This window comes from Equus asinus, chromosome 13 (genome assembly GCF_041296235.1).
Source record: "Equus asinus isolate D_3611 breed Donkey chromosome 13, EquAss-T2T_v2, whole genome shotgun sequence".
NCBI classification, from domain to species: Eukaryota; Metazoa; Chordata; class Mammalia; order Perissodactyla; family Equidae; genus Equus; species Equus asinus.
This window is the reverse complement of record NC_091802.1, coordinates 55,318,642-55,342,003: the sequence shown is the minus strand read 5'-3', so window position 1 is coordinate 55,342,003 and position 23,362 is coordinate 55,318,642. Positions and strand designations below refer to the sequence as shown.

General features: G+C 54.8%; 1 protein-coding gene across 3 annotated transcripts in view; it reads right to left on the bottom strand.

The window, feature by feature from the left end:
• Window positions 1–23,362, bottom strand: part of TMEM104 (transmembrane protein 104) — a 67,864-nt gene that overhangs the window by 8,109 nt on the left and 36,393 nt on the right. For all 3 annotated transcript variants that reach the window (XM_014839751.3, XM_070483582.1, XM_070483583.1), the window contains exon 9: window positions 14,040–14,133. In XM_014839751.3, the coding sequence (XP_014695237.2) occupies window positions 14,040–14,133 (94 nt within the window). The remainder of the gene's footprint in view (window positions 1–14,039; window positions 14,134–23,362) is intronic.

Here is a 23,362-nt window from a genome sequence, read left to right as displayed (position 1 = left end):
GCAGGGCAGAGATGTGTGTGGAAGAACCGCTCCACAGGAAGTGTGCCGGGGCAAGATGTGAGGGAGAGGGGACCCAGGGGAAAGGCTGGACGGGGTGGATGGGCCGTCCCCCACGTGCCAGGGAGTCTGTCCTGGGCCAGAAAGGGTTACGAAGCAGAGCTGAGCGGTGGGGTGGTCACAGCTGGCAGACTCGGGGCCCTGGGGCTGCCTGGTGATTAGCTATTCAAGAGGCTGCAGCTGACAGTTCCACAGGTAGAGCACCGGGGTCAGGGCGAAGGGGACAGCCACTCTAAGGCGAGATTCAAATCCTGCCATGCCACTACCACCTCGGGCTGTCACCTCACGACCTGGTGCTACCCCTGGCCCCGGCCAAGGCCAGCATGGACTCGGAAAGAGGCAAGTGGAGAAATTCTGTTTGTTGCTCAGCCTCAGCCTCCGGGCCCCGGGTCTGGGGAGCACGCAAGAAGGCAGGAGGAAGTCGGCTGTCGGACAGGACTGCCTCCTGACCTCTGCTCTCTGCAGCCCGGATGCTGCCAGTGCTTCCCTGCCCGGCCTCCTCCTCAGCCCTAAACCTCCAAGAGGCAGGCAAAAAGACGCAGAGACGTAAGAGACGCAGGCAGAAACTGGCTTGCTGACTTCAAGGTGAGCCGTCTGGACAGCCCCGATGGGGGGCTTTGCTTATTGTAAATAGACCAATTTATGGGGCCTGCCCTGTGGCATAGTCGTTGGGTTCACGTGCTCCGCTTTGGCGGCCTGGGGTTTGCAGGTCCGGATCCTGGGTGTTGACCTAGCACTGCTCGTCAAGCATGCTGTGGTGGTGTCCCACATAAAACAGAGGAAGACTAGCATAGACGTTAGCTCAGCGACAATCTTCCTCACACATAAACCCCCAAGAAACCAAAACCAATTTATGAAGCAGGTTTCCAAAGACATGTGACTGATTTTTTAAAGCACGCATGCACAACCTGCACCCCCCTCCAAAATGCACACCTACTAATAGGGTCCTCTAGAGTCTTGAGAGCTGCATCTTTATGTCAATGATGACACGGGACATTTTCTAGAACTTATAGGATGGCCTTCAACGCCAGGGCTACGGGTGATAAAATTTCTCTCACAGTTTTCCAGCTATAATGAGTTTTACCACATAATGCTACTACCTGGCTTAGTCACCCACCTTGTTCCTTAATCAAACAGGTCTATTTCCAAAAGGCAGACCCATCCTCAAGACTGCATGTTCGCTCCTGTCCAGGAATTAAGGTGCCAGAGGCTCTTGGGAGGCGATTCTAGGAGTGTTAAAAAGCGGCTGCTCGGTGGGGTTGCAGCTCCCCAGGAGCCCCAGTTAACCTCGCGAAGAGGCAGGGGAAGTGCGAGCCGTGGGGGCCCTTCAGCTTCCCCAGCCGCTGAGAGGCCAAGGGCGGGCAGGCGGGTGCTGAACTATGTTCTCTGCAGTGGAGGGAAAGGAAAATGTTCCGGCCTGGTCTCCAAGTTGGCCAGTTCAAAAGAGACCAGTGACGCCTAAACGCTGTGCTGCAAGGGAGGGGTAGAGAGGGATGGAAGGACGGAAGCAGGAGGGCCTGGTGCTGACCTTGAGAGGCCCTGGGACCACACTTCTTTGCCCTGGGCCCCACCCTCCCCTGGATGCTAGAGGAACAGAGTTCAGCAGCCATCTCCTAGATTGATCGCCCCATCCCTGGGAGATAGCTGCTCCAAAAACTCGTTAGGTCTGACAATAAATCAAGATGAAATAAAGATGACAGGCTGTGAGCGACAGACACTGCCAGGAAGCACACTGGAGAGCAGGACTCAGTGCACACACTGATGGCCAGGGCTCACGGGGCCACCACTGACAGCTCGTGCACACCTGGCTGAAGCTGCGTGGGAGGTGGGGACGGACAAGGAGGCGGACAGGGCTGTGAGCGCCCCCCAACATCTCGGTGACCAGGGCCTGCTGTCCCCCAAGGGGAGGGCAGGCCATGCTCAGAGAGCTCACGTGATGGATGAGGGCCGCAGTCCACATCCACCTGCATTCTGCACCAGAAGTCACGCTTCAAAGGGTGAGGATGCAGCGAGTTGCCAGGAAGGACTCTGTGGCAGGGGAAAGAGGTGAGGGCCTGATACGTGTCCTGTGAGGAGGGGCTGTGGGGCCTTGAAGGCACAGCTGCAACTCCTGAGGTGGGACAGGAGACTTTTAATATCTGAAGTAAGTGCTCACATAAAAACAATTGTACCTGTTTTGTGTAACTCATAGGCTCAAACAGGATCATTCATTCATTCATTTAACAAAGATATACTGAGTGCCCACTGCATGCCAGCACTATTCCAGGCACCTGGGGATAGTGGACTGAGTAAAGAGATACAGTCCCTGTCCTTCGGGAGCCCACAGTCCAGGGCGCCAACAGGTGGAAGTTACAGGACACACATTACAACAAGAACGGGTTAATAGCCACATTAGCTGCAGGGGTAGATAGTGAGATCCCTGTCGTGGGAAGTGTCCAAGGCCAAGGGGAGAAGACCACCTGGGGGTCACAGAGGGGAATCAAGCATCAGGACCCGATTTGGAAGAACCTGTTGGGCTCCCGCTCTGCAAGCCTGTGGCTGCCATGATTCCTCACGGTGCGGGAGAGGAGGAGCTTGACGCAGGGCCCGGGAAACCAACAGCCAGAGCATGACTCAGTCTCCAGGCCCGTGACTCACCTGCAGAGATGTGCTACCTACACACAGATTTGTTCTGACAGCTGCTCTGAGTTCTATCAGCCGGCCTCACCACATCGATTCACCTTGAGCCGCAGCCTGCTCCCTACTCTCCCACACGTCCGACTCCTCCAGAGGGCACGAGACAGGCAAGTCCTTATCTCGGTACAGATCCTGAGCTGCGATCGGATAGCTTAGACAAGACACCTCCCTTCCCTTTCTGAGCAGGTCAGGTTAAAAGCAAAATGTGCACCAGGGATGCCCTGCCCACCTGAGGGCCTGGCCCTCAGGACCCGGATGCCTCACATCCCTCCAGCTGAGGCATGTCCAGTTAAGGGCATCAGGATGGGCCAGGGAAAGGTCAGTGGGTTCAGGTCAATATCAGCTTTCTGTACAGGATGTCAGCAAACTCAAGTGTGGCGGTCAAAGTAATACTTTATATCAAGATGCATTCTCACAACACTTAACCAGCCATCCATCAGGCTCTTAAAGCTGTCAGGAGAGAAACGCCGCTTCCAGAGAGGGCCTCCCACCCCTCCTTTCCTCTGTTGCCAACAAGAGCCAGACAAGCAGGCCTGGCCAGGAGCCATTTTGCCTCATGGTCTTCCTCCTTTGCAAAAGGTAGGACAGATGAGCCCACACCCTTCTGAACTCCTGCCAAAGTGCAAAGGTGGTCCCAATTGAGAAGGGCATAAGAGTGAGAAAACACAAAACCCCAAATCTGGCCGTGCTCAGCCTCTCCTGGTTCCTCCCCTCCTGATCTCCCCACTCTCCCAGACCCCTCACCCTGGGGCCTCACTGGCCGGATGAAGCCACAGATGAGACCTCACGGGGGTTGGAGTTGACTTGCTCTTGGGGCTGAGTGGGGAATGAGCAGGAGTCTGAGGTTGGGGCCCGGGGCTCTGATGCTCACTTGTGGAGAGTCCAAACAGCAGCCCTCGTTTACCTCTCTTGGGTCTCTGGGTAGAGGCAGAAATCAGAGCTGTCAGCAGCCAGTTCCATCCTCCATGTGCTGAAACCCACCGCTGGATAAACACACATGTGCTGGCCTGTGCTTGGAGTGTGGAGTGGGAGAAGCTCCTTCCGTGGCCTCCAAGGCATCACAGCAAGCAGCCGAAGGCACCACCTTGGCCTCTGAGCCAGGGTCAGGCTCTCACCAACGCTCAGAGTGGGGGTGAGGCCTGGGAAGGGCTCTGCTTTCCTTACAGAATTCTGGGGTCTGCCTGGGGCTCACACGAGCTGGGCCGCCTGCCCAGGCACCACTGGAGTTGGGGACCACAGGCCAAAGCTCTCTCAGCCTGCAGGAGGGCCAGGCAGAGCTCTCTCCCAGGAGCCCCCTGCCTCCATCCCATTAATCTCTCAACTATGAATGTGTGATGATGGGACCTGGAATACCTTATGTTGGTTTTCTCATTTTGCTCATTGTCCATCAGTGGCTTTGGGATTACGCAAGGGATTCTTCTGGGCATGTGTGAATGCTTCCCAGGCTCGCCCAGCAGGGCTCTTGGGCTCTGAGAGATAAGCACTGGTAAGTATTTACGGCTGTGCCGTCCACCACAGCGGCCATGAGCCACATGTGGCCACTGAGCACTTGAACGTGGCTGGTTCAAACTGAGATGTGCTAAAGTGTCACACCCACTGGATTTCAAAGACTCAGTGTGAAGAAGCAATGTGAAATAGCTCATTCATCATTTTTTCATATTGACTACATGTTGGACGGACATTTTTGTCATATTAGGTTGAATAAATATATTATTAAAATTAATTAAATTTTGATAGATGGCTACCACAAAATTAAAAATTCCCCTGTTGGCTCACATTTTATTTTGATCTGGCAACATGGGTTTACTGTGACCATGTGCTCTGCGGGGGGTATGTGGCCACGTGTGTATCTGTGAAGTGCCTGACCTGTTGGGAACTTGAAGGATCCCTGCCTCCTGCCCCAACCTCAGACCAGATCTCTACCTCTAATCCCCAGTCACCTGCTTGACGTGCACTGAGACACTGAAGACCCAGAGCTGAGGTGTGACGCTGCATTAGTCCTTCTTAAAAAGCTAAAGGACAAGTAGGCTCCAAGTCCCCCTGGGCCACGGCCACCAGGGTGGACTGCACTGGCTGGGCCTGGGGCTCCTTTGGAAGTGGCCTGTGGTCCTGGGTCACCAAGTCAGCGGGACATCTTGATATAGGCTCGAGCTAGAACAGACCTTCACTGGAACCCCAGAGGGCTCTGCCCAATGGCCTGTGTCCCCAAGGCCCTGACTCCAGAGTGACTTGTGTCCTCTGCATGTGCTTGAAGGGTAAGGAATACAGTTGTCATGGAGGAGGAGGGGGACACGTCCACTAAGACCAGACTGCACACGCATCCCTCGTCCTGAATTCCTAGTGCCTGAGGAGCAGACAAATATGCGGCGTGACAATCCGAAGAGCCAAGAGTTAAGCCAACGGACTCCTCAAAGTGGTGCTGTGGGGCCATGCGTTAGCAGCCCCAGGCCCTTCCCACAAGCCAGCCACTGCACCAGCCTTGCTTTGGCAGGCCTGCCTCCTGGAGAGCTGCCCCCTCAATTCTCTGACCTCTGAACCTGGCCCCAGAGGCCCTGCAGCTGTGGTAGGCTCCAGCCTGGGCCACCCCAAAGGCCTTGCTGCTCCCCTAGCCCTGTGAGCAGCTGTGGCTCTGCCATGTGCAGGGCAGAGGCCATCCGTCAAGGCGGCTGTCAGGAGGATGGCACTCCCTTCTCCAAGCAGAGAATCAACATGCCAGGGCTAATGATAACGAATGGCCGGGGTGTGCCCATCCCCAGCTTGGGCACTGGCACTCCGGGCGGGGAGCTGGATCCGGGGGAGGACTTGGCACCAGCTTCCTCCTTCACTGCCGCACTGCTCTCGGAGGGCACTGGGGCACTGACGTGTCTCTCCTTAGGCTGGGTCATCAGACTTGGCCGGGGCTCCTGGAGATTCAGGAGCTCTAGGAGGAGCTGAGGGCCTAACACTGGCCTGAGCTGAGAATCACTGAAGACCAGGCAGTTTCTCGGCCTAAAAGCAGAAGCAGGTGACTGAGCAATTGTTCCTTAAAGCACAGGACCAACTGTAGACGGAGAGCCATTGGGCTCAGAAGACCTGCAGGGCCATCAGGCTGGGACGTGAGTGGAAGCTCCACCACCTTGGAAACAGCCGGGGGGAGGGAGACAGGGAAGGGGAGAGGCTGCTCCTCTTCTAAAAGACCTCGAGTCCTCCACTTACGCTGGGTGTCACTCCTGATTCTGCCACTTAACTGTGTAATCTTGGGGCGGTCACCTAATGTCTCAGCGCCTCCCTTCTGTCACCTTTAGAAATGGAGAGGCTCGTGGGGGGCAAGGAGGATGGCATAAGATGGTACAGTAAAGCACTTGGGCCGACCAGGCCCACGTCATTTGCTCAAAAACGTGTAAGCCACTTTTATCATTGCAGAAACCTTTCCCAGCCTGAAAGCCCAGGTCCTGGGCAGGCAGGAAAACCTGTCAATCTCCAGGTCTCACCTAATTCTCCTTTTGCTCCAAGGAGGGTGACCCCTCCTTCCCCTGCCGGGTCGAGCTGCAGTCACGACCCTTCCCAGGAAAGACCCTGCTCTGAGCATCTCAGGCCCAGGTGTCAGCTAATCCTTATCCCCTGCTCTGAGCATCTCTGGCCCAGGTGTCAGCTAATCCTTAGGGCTCTGCGGGGTGCAAGGAGGACCCTGAACAGGCTGCTCACACCTGCTCTGTGAACCAGGGCCACATCCTCTTGCTCCATCTAAGGCCACAGACAGCCAAGCTGGCCCCATCACCCTGTCACCTGGGGGACTCTGGGCCTGTGCTGTCTCTGTACGGGGCTGAGAGAGACTGAAAAGGAACTTAGTTTGAATTCTCTGGGGCTCGTGCTGGTCTGTCCATCTTTGGTCGTCACCTTCCCACCTGAGCACAGGCTGTGGGTCGGGGTGGGGGCACCCTTCATACCCCGAGAAGACAGGACATGCTCGGTCTCTGGCCGAGGGGAGCTCCCTTTGGGAAAAATGAGAAGCTCTCTGCCGGACATGCTCGTCTCCAAGCCCTTCTGGGCCTGGGCCAGGTTTTGATCTCAGGCCAGTGAGACAGTCTGTGATTGCTGGACTTGCCCGTAATCACTCACAAACCACTTGGGTTTCTGCTGACGGGAGGGAATTTAAAGCCGATCTGACTACCTTCCCATGCTGGGTCAGCCTCTGTGGTTTCTGGGGATTCTAGCTCTGTCACTGTTGTAGACAGTGTTGTCATCGTCATCATCATGGAGACAGAAGAGAAGGATGTTTAAATAATCAACTTATACAACCGAGGTTCTGCTCTGTGGCTAGACTATTCCGAAGGACTCAGAGCAGAGCCTTCTCCTTTCCAAGTGTGTCAGGAGGAAGAGGTCATTGGTAAAGGGTGGGTATTTAAGAACGAAATCAGGACTTCTGGACTTTTCGTTCTTCAACTTTCCACACCCTCAAGGCATGGCAAGTGGTGCCTGGGAGGACAGGATCTCAATTTTTCATTCTTCAGCTGTCAGAGCAAGCTCAGTTTGTAATCACTGGGAAAGTGGAGCTGAGGGGCCTCTGGCTGCTGGCTGACTAACCTCCTTCCCGGAGACTGGAAACACAGCACTTCGGCCCTGTCACTCTTCCTGGAGGCCGCCAGCCCTTTCCTCTCATGGACTGAACTGCTCCCCCCACAATTGATACGGTGAAGTCCTGACCCCTGATGTGACTGTATTTGGGGACATAGCCTATAAAGAGGCAATGAAGGTTAAAAGAGGTCCTAAGGGTGGGCTCTAATCTGATGGGACCGATGTTCTTACAAGAAGAGGAAGAGATACCAGAGATCACTCTCCTTGCATGCACAGAGGAGAGGTCATGTGAGGACACAGCGAGAAGATGGCTGTCCATGACCCAGGAAGAGAGGCCTCACCAGAAACCAACCCTGCTTGGACCTCGATCTTGGGCTTCTAGCCTCCAGAACTCTGAGAAAATAAATTTCTATTTTTTAAGCCACCTAGATTGTGGCATATTGTTATGGTAGCCTGAGCTAAAACATCTCTTAAGGAGAGCAGAGAGAAAGCAGGATGGAGAGAAAGAGCAGGGAGGATGAGGAGAGGCAGTACCATGACAAGAGCTTCTGGACTCCCCTGGTCTGAACATAAATTCCGGCTCCAGGGTTGCTGTGGGCCACATCAGCTCTGCAGACGTAAATGGCTGCCTGACTGTGCTGCAAGGCTGAGGTTTGCCCAGGCCTGTGTGAAGCCCAGTTCTGTGCAGAGGCACGCCTGTAACCATTGTCGTTCAGATACCTCGCCCCACTGACCATGAGCTACCTGGGTCTTATGTCCCTTGCCTTGCTGGCGTCCAGGCAGCTGGCCCTCCAACCTCCTGGGTGGAGCAGGAGTCCCTGTCCAACGGCCGGGTCAGCACACGTCTCAGCTACATGCAGAGCAGAGCTTCTGGCATCAAAGGCTGCTGAGAGGAGCTGTGCAGCCAAGAGAGCAAAGGCCTCCGCCCGGGGCCCAGCAGGGCGCTCAGGTCAGGCCCGCTGCTAACGAAAGGGATAACTACACAGCAGGGGCTGGCTCCTCAACAAACTTTAATTAAGTGTCCACGTTAAGAGCCTTAAGACAGAAACCCCAGGATCCTCTCCTTTAAACTGACCTCTGCATGTGCAGAGGGAACTTTGAGAAAACCAAGAATAAAATTAAGACCAAACTGAAACCTACAAAAAGGTTTTCTGGGATCCCTTCCACTGGCTATGTAACGAGGGAAAGCTGGACACATAACGGCCAGGAGGGCCCCAGACAATGACCGAGAGAAGAGGGGGCAGCGAGCACAGGGCTGCCGACAACAGGGCAAGGCGGTGCTGACGGGCGAAGGCCGGCTGGCTACTCTGGAGGGGCCCGAGGTGCTACGTTTGTTTTGGAAGGGGGTCCTTCCTGGCCCTCCGAGAAGCACTAGTTGGTGAGGGGAAAGCAGTGAGTGGCTGTGAAGGAATTCACACACCAAGCTGGGACGTTGAGCCAACAGAACGTAGGGAACAGATGGCCCAGACGTGGAAGACCCCTGGCTGCTGCTGGTGACAGATCAGAGCAGTCCCACCAAGGGGCACTCAACTGAGATCAGTCATGGATCTGCGGGGGTCAGGCGAGGGGCCACAGATAATTCTGGGGACAAGTGAAACCAGAGAGCCCTTATGTTCCCAGGTGATGGTCATCTTCTGGGGACCTTCTGCTTCTTGGGCCACCACCGCTGAGCCCCACCTCTCCCTGCTGGCTCAGTCTGGAAGACAAATCTGGGGCACTTGCCGAGGGGAGGTGGGGAAAGCAGGGCCGAGAAACTTCTTGATGCAGGCTCGAGTTTATCCACAAACACTTGGAGAGGATGGTGCCTGACCCACTTTGAGGAGAGCACAGAGACGGCAATAATGTGCGTGGTGGCTGCTCTGAATACACAATCAGAGGGAAGGGAGCCCTGTGGGTCCTCGACAACCCAGACTGAGGAGGGCTGCCGCGTTCCAGAGCAGCCTTTATTAGAAAGAATTGGTTTTTTAATAACACCAAATGGGGTGCCCTCAGCTGAGCCAGCTGTTCATGCTCCCAAGTGGGAGGCGTCTGCTGGGGGAAGTTGGCAATGGGGGTGAAGTAATGATGCTGCCATGGCCCCTTCCAGCCTGAGAGCTCCCTGCCAGGTGTCCCAGGTGGGAGCAGTCTATAGTCATCGGTTTAGCAGCTTAGGGCTTGGACTCTGAAGCCACAGCTGCTGGGCCTGTGGGCACGAAGGATGGCACTTTTGGCCGCGTCTCTCCTAAGTGTCCCTGGTCTACTGATGGCTGAGAGAGAGAGCTAGGAGCTAAAGAGGAAGCCCCCGGCCTCTCTGAGAGGTGGGTCTGCAGCTCACTCCTCTCGGGCTCAAGCTTCCTGGAAGGCGGTGAGGGTGGAGGCTGGGGGGCTGCACCGGAGACCAGTGCTGGGGTGGGGCTAGAGGGGGCTGCCAACCACTGATGCTTCAAGATCTCACCGAGGGACACGTGGCGCCACAGTTCTTTCTGGAGGTGGCTTGTGCCACGTCCCTGATCTCCTGGCCAGCCCCAAGGGAGGCTCACTCTGAGGCCACTCCTGTGATGTTATCGGTCGACAGAGATGATCATGGTGGGGATGCACGTTGTGGCTGATATCTGAATGCTGACCCGGTGCCAGGCACTGTGCTAACAGCACTTTCTGCGTGATCCCATTTTATCTCACGGCTGCTCCATGAAGGGAGTCCTGCCTTTGCCACTGCCGGACAAGGAACCTGGCTGGGGCAGGCTTGGCCTGTCGGTGCACCCTGGGAGCAGACACTACTGGACCTGCACTGAAGGGAACAACAGGAGAACGTAGGATGGTGTGAACAGCCAGCAGATGTAGCACCTGGACTAGAGCCGAAGCCATGGGCTCCGGAGCCTGTGGCTGATCTGAAGCAGCTGCCCAGGGGCGAGTGGCTGGACGGCACAGGGAGCCGGTCAGGAAGTCTGCAAAGGCCTGAAGAACAGTCTCACCTGCCAGGATGGCAGCTGGAGACTGTCGTCACACATGTGAATTTAGAGGCATTTTGCAATCCGGGTCTCCCAAACCGACAAGCCTGGTCTCCCCAGAACTTATTTGGGGAGCAAAAGAAATGAATCAGTGTTGGCACCTGTCATGCATGTTCTGACATTTTCCTGGACAAGCGGCTATTTGCAAATGCCATCCAATCCTTTAAATCCCAGTCTGGCGGCACGAGGGGCTTCTGGGACTAATGAACTGGAGGAGGGCACAGAGAAGGCCCCGAGGACCCGGCCTAAAGGCTTCTCAACTCGTCTGAGCTGCGGGCCCTGCTCGGGGCGGGTTCCAGCAATCCTCCTCGGCCTCATTCCAACAGATGGCAGAACAAATTCCTAATTAAGCACAAGAAAGTTTCCGGCTCAGCACGTTTATTTATGATTTTCCGGTCCCTTTGGTGCTCATTCTTCCCTTTTGTCTTCCTAGAACCCAAGCCAGCTTATCGCCACCCCGAGCTCCCCGCTGGGCTCGCTTGGACCGTGTGGGCCCTAATCTAGGGAGAGGGGAGGGCAGCGTGCACGGGAGCATGGGGAGGGGTAAGGGCCACGGGGACGCGGCTGCACAGCTGCTTTTCGGAAGCAAAATGAAAAGTGAGTTCGTTGCAAACTGACAACTTTGTGCAGACTTGAGAGGACAAATGGGGTTTTGGTGCTCACTGCCTTTGGAGGAGTTCTAGAGAAATCATTTGGGGTCAGCTTGGGCCAGAGAAGAGACCCCCTTGGATGGCCTGCAAATGTCCAGTGGGCAGACCTCGGTCCTTCCCCAGGCCCCTGATACTGGTGATACTTGGTGGCTCCTGGGGACCCCATAATCTCCGTTCCCTTCCTCCCTCCTGAGGCCATGCTGTTGCCTGGGGTCAGGATGAGGGGAACACCTTCCCCTAGATTCATGAAGAAAAATGCCCGGGTGGCCCCACTGCCCCAGGCAGGGAACTGAAACCTCGGCTAGGCTACAGAGTTTACTTTACTGGGCAATTTCTCTTTCACTTGTGAGGGCTTTGTGTCATAGAGAGATTTACTTCTCAAACCCAGAGTTCTGAGTCTTTTAGGGAGAAAAATGACCGCCTGGGCTGTCACCAGTGTCACACAGTGGCACTCTGGATGAAAGGCTGGTGGGGAGGGTACCGCCATTTGATTATCTCCCAGATCAAAGGGAGAAAAGAGGCAAATGATTTGCAGAGGCAATGATGACAAGACAACAATGTCACCACCAAACACGAGTGTGGATGACCTTCACGGGCTGGTCTCCACCTCCCGCCCTCTCTGATGCTGGGCACCTCTCTCAAGGCAACCGCTGCCTTGCTCAGCTGCACCAAGGAGCTGCCTCCAGGTGGGGGACCTGGATGATGCCCACTGCAGTCCCTGGGGCTAATTAGCAGCCGCCTTGCTGCCCTGTGGGAGGAGGAGAGGCAGAATGTGATCACGAGGGGCTAGGGCAGCCTGCCGCCATGGGAAAGAGCAGAGGATTTTCTAAAGCAACCGAGCCGCCGATTCCAGTTCATTCAGGTGGAGGGGGGGGGACTCCAACAGCAGAATGGAAAGGGGCAAGGGCTGTTCCGAGGCCCCTGGGCCCTGCTGGGCCGGAAGCTCAGCGCCTCCTCTGCAGGTGGGAGCTGAGTCTGCCCCGGGTCTGGGGGCACCTCGTATGCTGTACCAAGGCAATCGCTCTTTACTGACTGTCACCTCCTCCTCTCCCTTACAGTCCCCTCCCTTTCAATGAACGTATTGCTCACCAGACACAGACAGGACTTCGTCACACTAAACAGGCACCAGCGTGCTATGGAAGCTACTAAGTGTCATTATCCAGCGGCCATCCCCTCGTGGGGTGACGTAGGAATCCATCATGCCAGCTAAAGCACGGGCGTCCCCTCGCCCCTCCCCACCCTGCTCCTGCCCTCCCTGTGAGGGAAAGGGAACAGGAACCAGCCCCTTCTCACTGTTGATGCAGTGGGCCAAGGACAGCCAATCATGAGCAGGGCAGGGGCCAGACTTCAGGACTTTGGGACCCGGCTGCAGAGAGTGGCGGAGCTGGGACGACAGAGTTGGCCAGGGAAGTGAGGAAGAAGAATATTTTTCTCCAAATACTGCTTTACTGGGAAAACTCCTTCTGAGGATCACTAGGTCTTTCAAGCACTTATAAGCAGGAGAAGGTCGGACGCCCCATGATTCTGATCCTCGATGATCCCAACGTTTGGAAACAATCCCCCCGGCACCCAAGGAGGCCCCATTCCAATAGCCTATCCTTGGAGCTAGGCGATCCTCACGTTCGATGACGAAGTCTCATTTTTTTTCCCAGGTAGTCACATTAATTGTACCCAGGGCCTGGGAGTTTGTGAATGAAATCTGGGAAGAGCACCCTGTAGGTGAGCATAGGATCAGACCAACCGAATGGGGAAGACAAGGAATCCTGCCCCATCCAGGTACAGGACACGGGTCCTCCCACCCCTCGTCTCAGCTGGATGATGAAGGACAGGCTCATCAAGTTTCAGAGGCCCCAAAGCTCACACACCAGACAACTAAGTCCTGCTCATTTTCTTGCAAGGAAGGACCCAGAATGGGAAGAAGTTATAAGTTGGCAAGTTTGGCTCAAGACAAGTCAGAACTTTCTAGCACTGACAAACATCCCTCTGAGTGGGAGCCTTCCCCAGCTATGAGCTCCTGGGCTGAAGGCCACCCCATCCACATGCTGCAGAGCCTGCCCCTGAAGGGCCGGGGTCTGGGCTGCGTGACTGCCACGGTCCCTTCCAAGTGAAGATGCCAGGACTCCCGTGATGCGGTGGCTCCTTACACCAGGATCTCGTAAGCCCGAGTGCGGGGAACCAGGGGACTAGAGGTGCCAGAAGCACCAGAAATCCTGTGGATGGGAAAGTGTCCTGAGCTCGGTGATCTAGCGCTGAGTGCTAGCATGGAATGAGGAGCAGCACGCACCCTGAGTTCCGAGTGGGGCGGAATGCGGAAGGAAAGGGAACTGGGGAGCAGGGTCAGGAAGGAGGAGTCATAACCTCGGGTCCCTCTGGGACCTGTGCCAAGGGCAGGTGAAATCCTGGGGAGCACCCGTGGGGGGACCTGGAGGCTGAGCAGACCCATTGTGCCAGGCCCCTCAACCATAACAGCAAGAGTGCTCTTTGCTTTTAGACCAAAACAAGCGTGCAATTGATCCCAGAGCGTGTGCCAGCTTTCAGGGGTGGCAGGGACCCCACCCCCTCCTGTCCTGGGTCAAGGAGTGTCAGCAGCCAGGCCCTTCTGGGTGGGATGCTGTGGTGGAATGCAGGAGGTCCTTCCAAACTCCCCGAGGAGAGTGGTGCTCTTGCTTAGTGGGGTGTTAGTCATTAGAAAGCATTGTGGATGGGGTGCCTTTCCATATCCTGGTGGCCAGGGACACAGAGGTGGCTGCCATGGCCTGTGGGGTTTTATGCACAGTGTAACCATGAGAAGGCAGAGTGGCGCTGCCCGTGTACCCTGAAGGGGGAAGAGCCTGGCCCAGGCCCTCAGGAGCCCAGACCCAACCTGTGCACTGGTGGGGATCCAGCACAGGTGTGTGAAAAAGGCTGGCTCCAGAATCAGCAGTCCCGGGCCTAGCCCCATACTAGGTCCATCCATACTATGTGACCTCAAAGTTACTTATCGTTTTCGATACTAATTTCCCCACTGGTAAAAAGGCAGGCAGAGCACCTGCCTCCTCATACGGCTGTCTCAGGGAAAGTTAAGGAAGGGACGAGGGGAGAAAGGGCAGAGACGCCAGATGTTTCCTAGACTCACCGATCCATCTCATCAGGGAGGTCAGGATCTGCAGGTACTTGGTCTTCTGGACGTCAAAGAAGGTGAAGGGTCCGAGAAGGAGAGTGAAGACAGCCTGGGTGATGAAAACAAGAGTGAGGGGGTGCAGAGGCTGGGGCGCACACAGCACACTGTGTGTGGGGAGGACACACGGTTCACGCAGCCCCCGCCCACGGCTGGTCCTAACCCAGGTGTGTATCTGGACCAGTGGAGGCTCCCAGGAGTCAAACAGCATCACTGGGCCAGTTCCCAGAGCCTGGGGTGCAAGAGAAATCCAGAGCTGTGCTTCTCTGGGCCTCCTCACACTCACTGTCCTGAGACTGCTTTGTAGGCCGGCCCTAGGGACACATCCTAGGGACACTGCCTGCCTGCTTCTCATCTCTTCAGCAAGGACTGACAATGCATGGGCTGGCACTGGGCTGGGCACGAGCACGGACTAGGTGTAAGATAGCAGGAAGGTGAGGATCTGAAAGAAACACCAGGCACATCTCGGGCCCTCACAGTTTACTGGGAAGAAAGGACACGGAGAGGAGGGGATGCAGAGGCCCTGACAAGGCAGCACAGTGGAGAGGACACCGTTCCGAAGGGTTCAGAGGGAAGGATTAATCAGAATGTCATTAATTAGCAACTTATTTTTTTTTGGTGAGGAAGATTGGCCCTGAGCTAACGTCTGTGCCAATCATCCCCTATTTTGTATGTGGGATGCTGCCACAGCATGGCTTGATGAGAGGTGCGTAGGTCTGCGCCTGGGATCTGAACCCGTGAACCCCGGGCTGCCAAAGTGGAGTGTGTGAACTTAACCACTATGCCACTGGGTCAGTCCCTACAATGTTTTTAACCTAAAGAGAAGGGAAGCCTGGAGAATCAGAGCCAGTGGCTTCCAGGGCAAACCTCTCAGAGAAACATCCTGGACCAAGAGAAGGGGGCACATCCAGGAAAACTGGGACTGGAGAAGTGTGGGGTTGGGGAGGGGTCCGGCCAGAGAATTGGGTACCTGCTGGCACTGGTCCCCTGGGTTCTCTTTCTCTTTGGAGAACATGGGAAAGCACGTGTTTACTTAAAAAAAAGAACAGATTAGTGGTTACCAGACAGGAAGGGGGTGGGGGGAGGGCAAAAGGGGCACATACGTATATACAGACACTGATGTATAATAATGTATACCTGAAATTTACACAGTGTTACAAGCCAATATGACCTCAATAAAATAATTAAGAAAAAAAAAGGAATTGACACCCCACCTTAGAAAACTGATCTCTGGGAAATTTGAACCCTCTTTGGGGGTAAACATGGCACAGTAGAGCCCGGGGCTGGGAGCTAGGGGAGGTTAGGGTTTCCATGCCGAATCAGTTGCTCAGGGAGCAGAGGAATTAAAAGCTGCTGGTTGGAGTTACTATGATGGTACCATTTCCAATCTGCTCCTTGGCAGCAGCAGAGGCATCAGACCTTATTAACATTTACACTGTGCCATTTTATCACGTTAATGCTAATGACACTCACCAGAGACGCGGCAGGCGGCTCGGAAGCCCGAATGTGGGGAGTGGGGCCCACGTTGGGGAGTCAGGCCTGGCCTTGTGACCTGGGTGAATACATCACAGCTGCTCAGCCTGGCGGCCAGTCCTTGGCTCCCTGGCTCCCCCATGACAGGCAGGCGGGAGTTCCCAGGGAGGGGGCTGGGCCCGTCCCTCCCCTGCCCCCATCCACAAGGAGAGCAGGATGTGGGAGAGGCTGTGACCTCTTATCCAAGTCCATTATCACTGTGAGAATGAATGACGTGAAAGACTAAAGTGCCGCTTAAGGAAAAGACTCTAATTAGCTGGGGTGAATAAGGCCTCCTGGCAGCCACCAGGGCTGGGAGACTTCTGGAAGGAAGAGATTTCTGCTGGGGGCCTAGAACCAGCCCTGCTTCCATTCAGGAGATGGGGGAGGAGGAGCCTTTCCATCAGGCTTAGGGGTGGCTGGGGAGGCACAGGAAAGGGACTCTCCTGGCAAAAGAAATAGGGAGCCCTCCTCAGCCCCCTCGGGCCCAAGGAGAGGGGCTGGGGACACAGCAAGGCACAGAATCACCCACTCTTTGAGGAGCAAGTCTGTATGCAGCACCATCAGCCAGTCATTTAGGAAAATTACCACTTCAGGGAAACTTTCCACTGATGAATTTCTCTTTTGAAGGATGGGAGAGGGAGACGTCATGCGGAAGAATAAACACACAGCCACTCGCCGCAAATGTTTCCAAATAACCGTGCCCTGCTGGAAACCAGACTCCCGGTGTGCAGGGGGGCCTGGTGTTAGGGTGCTTCACCTCTGACCTGCAATGAGTCCCACTGAAAATAGGGTACTCCAGTTGTGTGCGTGCTGGAAATTTTCTTGGAGGTGGCTTTTGTGGGAGGTCAGATCTCTGAAGCCTAAAGACTGGTTTTTAAAATGTTCCACTATGTGAAAACAGGGAGATGGCAGAACCAGTCCCAAAAGCAGGCAGGGAATTCTCCTACTACAGGCTGCACGGGTCCTTTCCTCCAGGAGTCCTTTCTCAGACACCAAATCCATCTTCGTCCTCCTCCTCGGCAGATGTTTATCAAGGTCCTATTACATGAGGCCTTATTCCATAAAACCCTGTAGTGTGGGATCCCAGCCCGCTGAGAGCATCTCTCTTCTATTTAAAGAGACCAAGCACATGGACACATCTCATCTCAAAAAGGTAGAATGAGAAGTGTATATGAGGTGCCAACTGAGTGAGGGGGAATATGAGTCTGGGGGGGCAGAATGAGGGTCCACATCCATGTGGCACTCTCATATCCAGTCCTAGGGACAGCAGGTCAATCCTCAGAGCAGGAACTGGTGGTAAAAGGCTCTTTTAGAAGATCTGGCCAACAGCTGTGACATCCACGTCTGGATGGCAGCTGGGATGTGGTTTCTTTTTCTTCTAATGCTCAGGAGCACAGACCAACCGCACCACTCAGAAAGGCGCTGGGCCCACTTAGAGCAAATACTCATAGACTGCCAGACAGCAGGCCTTGCACGGGGCTGCTCGCTCACGCATCAGAGGGTGCCCAGACCAAGAGACGCAGCACAAGCTGGGACTAATTAAGGAACAGGTGTCCTCTGCAAATTGGTTAGAGCCAGACTCAGCACTGCAGAGGCCAGCATCCGGAGTGGGAAAGGACAGAGGATATGGAGCCGCGGCACGTGCTGCCACACCATGACGTGGCTACGAGTTCTTTGGAAGAAAGAAGACACGGGAAGAAATGACCCCAGTGTCCCGATGGTCCAGTGGGGACAGAGCTAAACTCTGAAGGCTGAACAGCCAAGGGTGGCACCGTGTTTTCCCTTCTTTTTTTCAAAAAGAGAAATAAAAAGCCAAAAGACAGCCTATCCTCCTGAGTCTTCTCGTCTAGCCCGTATGACATTATAAATTAGCTGGCTCCTGAGCAATTTTCCAACCCCCAAATGCCATTGATCAGTTCACGCTCAGTCTCTGTTCAAGGACTCTCCCGGCCCAGCTCATTACAGGAGGCAGGGACACCAACTGCTGTAGCCAAATGCGTTTCTTACAAAAAACAAAAGAAAGTATAATTCTTTGGTTTCTGATGAAATCTTCAAACTGGTCACTGGGAATAAAGTCTGAGACAGACCTTGGAGGGTGCACATGGGGCTGCTTGTGTCTCTCTTTCTCCTTGGGTTGGTGAGTTTAGATGTCACCAAAGGCCCCACGGCAACCCTGCCAGTCTTGTGGACACAAGGGCACTGCCAGCACTGCTTGGCATGGCTTTGACAGTGTCCCGGTGGCACTCCGGATTGAACACGGCTGCCCCTCCGCCTGCGCCCTTGCAGGTCAAGCATACCACCCGCCTCCAGTTGCTCTGGTTCCAAACTCCCAGCAGTCTCTGACCCCTTCCTTGCTCTGTGCTGGTGTCCTGTGACTGCTGTAACTTGGTGGCTTGAAACCACAGAAATGTATTTCTGGCCGTCCTGGAGGGGAACCGGGGAGCAGGAGGCAAGGGCTCTGAAGCCTGCCCGGGGGAGGGGGACGGGGGGAGGATGCGGTGGGCTTCATGGAGGAAATGACATCTAAAGCAGGAGGAATAGGCAAAGGACTCCCTTGGGAATCTGCCCCGATCCCTTGGTCCCTGTCCTCTCCCTCCTGGCCCAGAGGCATCTGGTGCCAGTATCATCTCCTCACACTCAGCCCCGACCCTACCTGCTCTTGTTCAACTCTTAAGGGCTTGTCATTTCAGAGAGGACAAAGTCCAGTGGCCCCGTGATCTGGTTCCAGCTACCTCGACTCTGAAGACAGCACCCTCAGAACTTACAGTCCAGCAGCCCTGGGCCGTGAGTCCCTGGTGTGCCCAGCATCTTCCTGCCACTGGGCCTTTGCTTGGCAAACCCGTCACTCCATTTCTTTTTTTTTTTTTTTTTAATTTTATTTTTTTCCTTTTTCTCCCCAAAGCCCCCAGATACATAGTTGTATATTCTTCGTTGTGGGTCCTTCTGGTTGTGGCATGTGGGACGCTGCCTCAGCGTGGTTTGATGAGCAGTGCCATGTCCGCGCCCAGGATTCGAACCAACGAAACACTGGGCTGCCTGCAGCGGAGCACGCGAACTTAACCACTCGTCCACAGGGCCAGTCCCCTCGTCACTCCATTTCTACCGTCAATGTCCTGCACCTGTGAAGTCCCACTCAGAAGTCTGCTCCATCACCCAGCTGTTGCCTTCCCATTCCCCTCACTGGAATCAGCCGTGTTTCCCCCACGAGCCCTCGGTCGGCTCCTCCAGGCAGCAGCTGCAGACCCTGCACATCCTTGCTCCCAACGGCGCTTGGCACAGGAGGATGGAGCAGAGTGGTGCACACGCCTGGAGGACGGGGCTGGTGGGGAGGAGCCACATTTCTCAAGCCTCTGCCAGACATGAGACCCAAGGACAGGGGAACAAGGAGAGTCCTAATCTAACCCCCAGCGCTCTGTCCACCAGAGTCTGGAAGGAAACCCACCCGTCAGAAATCCGGGTCTGAGCGACGCGGGAAATGCTGGTATGGGCTGTGCCTGGAGATTCCCTGGACAGGACAGTGGCTTTGCTGAGACCCTGAAGTACAGACGCTCGCCCGCCTGAGCCAGCTGGCAGCTGGGAACCAAAGGCCCAGTCACTGACTGGAGCCACCACTTCCCTCTTGGGAGAGGTTTGGAGCGGTCTGAGCAGTCCGCCCCAGCTACGGAATGGGAGAAACACACGCGGGGCTACTTAAGGGAAGGGATCTTTAAATCAGGAACTCTCCACTCAGACCTGCTGAGGCTGCGCCGTGTTCACCACCTGCCTCCATCTTCTCGAGTTTTAACCCTACGACCCACCACACTCAAAAAGAAAGGCTCCAACGCAACTCAGTCCTGCTTCACACACTAAAGGAGGCCAGGACCGGCCACATATCACGTTCCCTGTTTAACTGTACAAGATGGGAAAGTGGGAGTGAGTGTGTCAATGTCAGAGCACAAAAGTAATTGTCCCAGTCCCCAAATTTCTCTGCAGGTTTAGCTGGTCAGAGAAACAAACTGAAAATTTAAATTTGGTGCTCGTCCCAAATTAAACTCCAACGTAACAGTGGCAAAGTCCCTGGGTCCCGCCTTTTGCCTGCGCATCTCTCACATCAGCCCCGACCCTGTCTTCCCAGCTGCCGTACCTGTGAACGACCCCGTCACATCCAAGGCGTCCTACGGTAACGTCACCGCCCAGTGCTGCAGGTCCCCCTGCGCTTTACAAAGTGCTCACACACGCACAGTTTTGTGTCACGCTCACGGCCATCTGCAGGGTCACCAGGCAGGTGACAATGACTCATTTCACTGATGAGAGGGCTGAGGGGCCAGAGAGGTTTGGTGACACGGTAAGAAAGTGGCAGAGGGGAATGGAAGTCTCCTGACCCCGTCCCTCTGACGCGTGCCCGGCATCCTGTGTGAGGCTGCCCTCCCCTCCGACACCTCCTGTCCCCACATCAAGCTGTCTCACCCTCATGCCTTAAGCCTCGTGACTCCTCCTGCCGGCAAAGACTCTCCCCTCTGCCTTCTTCATTGCCCTCCCCTTGGAAGCCCTGCTCCAGTGCTGGTCTCCTCCACAAGTTCCTTCAAATGTTTTAAGCCTCCCTGGGGGCTCGTTACTGAACGACAAACCCACAGTCGGTACTACATTACTTATTCTTGCAGGTTCTGACTTGCTTCTTTCTCATGGGTTGATTTTGTGCCCCTGGCCGGGTGGAAGCATCCTTGCTTGTCCTAGCACCTAGAAGGGTCGGTGCACGTGAGATGCTCAGTAAGCATTTGCAGATACGCTGAATTTGGTGGAGGAAGTGCCTGGTAGAAAGGTATAATCCTGCAGTGGGGAGGGGGCAACCCCAGTCTTGCTGACTTGCCTTGTACCCTCCACCAGTCCTTCCTGCAGGGGCAGCGTCTGAGCTGGCAGAGCCAAGAGCATGCAGGTATGCAAAAGTCACCAGCTCTGCCTGAAAGCAGTTCACTGTGTCAGGGAAAAAAACTCTCCTCCCAAAACAATTGTGAAATCAATAGGCTTTGACTTTGGAAGAGCAAATCGAAACAGCATTGCTCTGGGCGTCCCCGTGGGTTTCAGGGGAGAATGACACTTAGCCGGAGCGAAGGGGGAAAGGTGCATCTGACAAGAGCCCGGAGACTCGGCTGCCCACCATCGGGGCATCTCCTGGCAGCCCCACCAAGGAAGGGGCTCGGACTCCCGTAGGCTGTGACCACTCTGAGAATCCGCTTGGCCCCGAGAAAAGGTGATGTCACAGAAGAAACCTAAAGTCAAAACCCTGGAGGCTTTCAAAGGAGCAATATTCTTCTTCCCATGCCTGCCACTGGGGACACGGATTCAGTTTCCAAACAGTCACAGACGAGCCACCCGCCAGTTCTCCTCTTACAGAACAAAACCAAAGCCCCCCCCCCCCCCCATCCTCTTTGCTGTCATCTTCTCTCCTGCTGGGAAGAGGTGGAGTGGCCTGCAGCTTCGGATCAGAACTTAAGCCTGGATGAAATCCAACAATACCTGTAGTCCACCTCCCTCCCCTCAAAAAAGAGGGGGGAGATAGAGGGCGCACCGTTCTTGGAGGAAAGGGAAGGCAGGAGAGAATGATGTGCTAAAGTGGGGGCCACCATCCAGGACAAATGTCCTAAGAACCTCTGAGCAACTCCACGGGACACAGAGCCATACACCTTCTGCAGCAAGTGAGACAATATTCTAGAAGGCAGGCGGGGCACTCAGCCGACTGTTGACCCGATCAAGGCAGGGTCCCTCCCAGCCCTGCCCCCGAACCTAGACGTGAGCGAAGGCCGCATCCCGTGGGGATGAAGGCCAAAAGGTCAAGGAAGCCAGCAGGGGTCAGCACAGCACAAAGGTGCTGCTTCTGTGGTGTTCCCTCATTCCGGGGCAGGGGCCGAGAGAAAGCTTGGATGCGAAGCAGGTAACCCTCTGCCACACCGGCTACTATGAACACTGATGAGGCCGCAGGCTGGGTAACTTGCTAGACGGCCAGTCCTCAGAGTGCCTGCTTATTTATTTCCCTTTAAAAACAAGGGACTTTTTTTTTTTTTTGCTTTGTAGTGAGATGGAGCTTCCAAGAGACAAGAATTCAGGCCTCAGCAGCTTTCTCTTCACTCCACCTGTGGCTCCCAGAGTTTCAACATAAAAGGCCAGTAGCTGCCCTTAGAGGCTGCTTGCTCTAGGCATGGGGGGACTGGGATTTCTCTGTTAATTTTGCAGGGGTGACGAAGCAATAAGTCTCAGGATGTTGAATGGTGAAACACTGCCTGGTCTGCCCTAAACACACAGGGATCTATTGGGGCTGACCATGGAATACATGGGCTTGGCACACGCAGGGCACACAGGAGCTAGTTCAGGTGGAGATGGTAACACACCAGTGGCACAGCTGAGCTCTCTGGACCGATCCTGGAGGTTATTTCAAGTGAGAAAGGAAACGAATACCCAGATTATGAGGCTGTCCTTGTTAGGTACTAGGGGTTAAGAGTTAATTGGGGTTAATAGCAACTCAGCATGAACTCATCCCCATGGGAACTGAACCTCCAATGCGTCCTTGAAGTGCAGTGCAGAAATTCAAGGATTCTATTTTTATTTCTCAAGTGGCTGTGAACATCTTGGTTTGGAGTTTTTATTTTCCCAATTTGAGTTACAACGTCTAGGGATTCATCCACAAAAACGGAGGGGAGTTCTGAGGTCGCAAAGGACGGAGGAGAGACTGTAGGCTTAAGGGCCACGTGCACAAGGGTGGGGGGTGCGTCCTGATGTTGCCCCAGCTAACTGAGACCCTGCAGCATTAGCGAACTTCTCAAAGCACATTATGTGCCCACAGAATGTATTCGATAAACAACAGCCCTGGCCGCCTGACCCCAACAAGTATCAGGATACACCCCACTATCACACCTCTTCTGTCCTCCAAACATCCCAGGTGGGGGAATATGAAACAACTGAAGCCAAGTGAGGACCTCTAGCCCAAGAGTGTTGGGTCAATACTCTTCTTACTGGACTTCCCTTACCTCCACCCAAGTTCAATAATGGTCTAAATGCTCTTTAGAGGAGTTCCAGTTCTTCCAACCAAACACGAAGGATCAGTCATCATGCAGGAGATGACCGTGAGAGACCGAGAACACGTGCTGGGCCTGAAGCTGCATCGGCAGCGTGCGTGTACCAAGCCAATGAACCATCATTGCAGCTTATTTGCCAAGACCCTATGATGAGATGCATCATGCCATCTAGAGGAGGTCGTCTGAGTTCTGCAGAAGGACTGGCACTTTAACACGAACCTGTGAGAATGAGGTTTCAGAAACAACCTTCCCCCACAGGACGGAAGATGAGCAGCAACCTTCTAAAGACCCAGCCCAGTGAGGGGCTGACCCAGAGAACGTGAGGAGCCTTGTTGTGGGAGAGCGGACTTCTGCCAGGACAGGCTGCTGGGCTTCAGACACCCACCCAACCACGATGGAGATGCTGCCACAATCTTTCACCCACCGATTCCTCGAATATCGTTTACCTAGTGGAGGATGAGTGAGGAAGACAGACGGAGGCCAGAACGCCTCTCAGCGTACTTACCCACTCCACAGCAGTGACTACAGTCCGCCCGACACCTTCGCAGAATGTGCAGCTTAGAGCAAGCTACCACATCTTACTATCCCTGGCCACCCACCCCTAAGCCCTCACCCAGAAGGTACTTGGAGGTGCTTGCTGAATGGATTGAAAAACTGAAAGATTGAGGTGATGCATGAAGATAAAAATGGAGAGTTGATGCCTAGATATTCTAAAGAAGC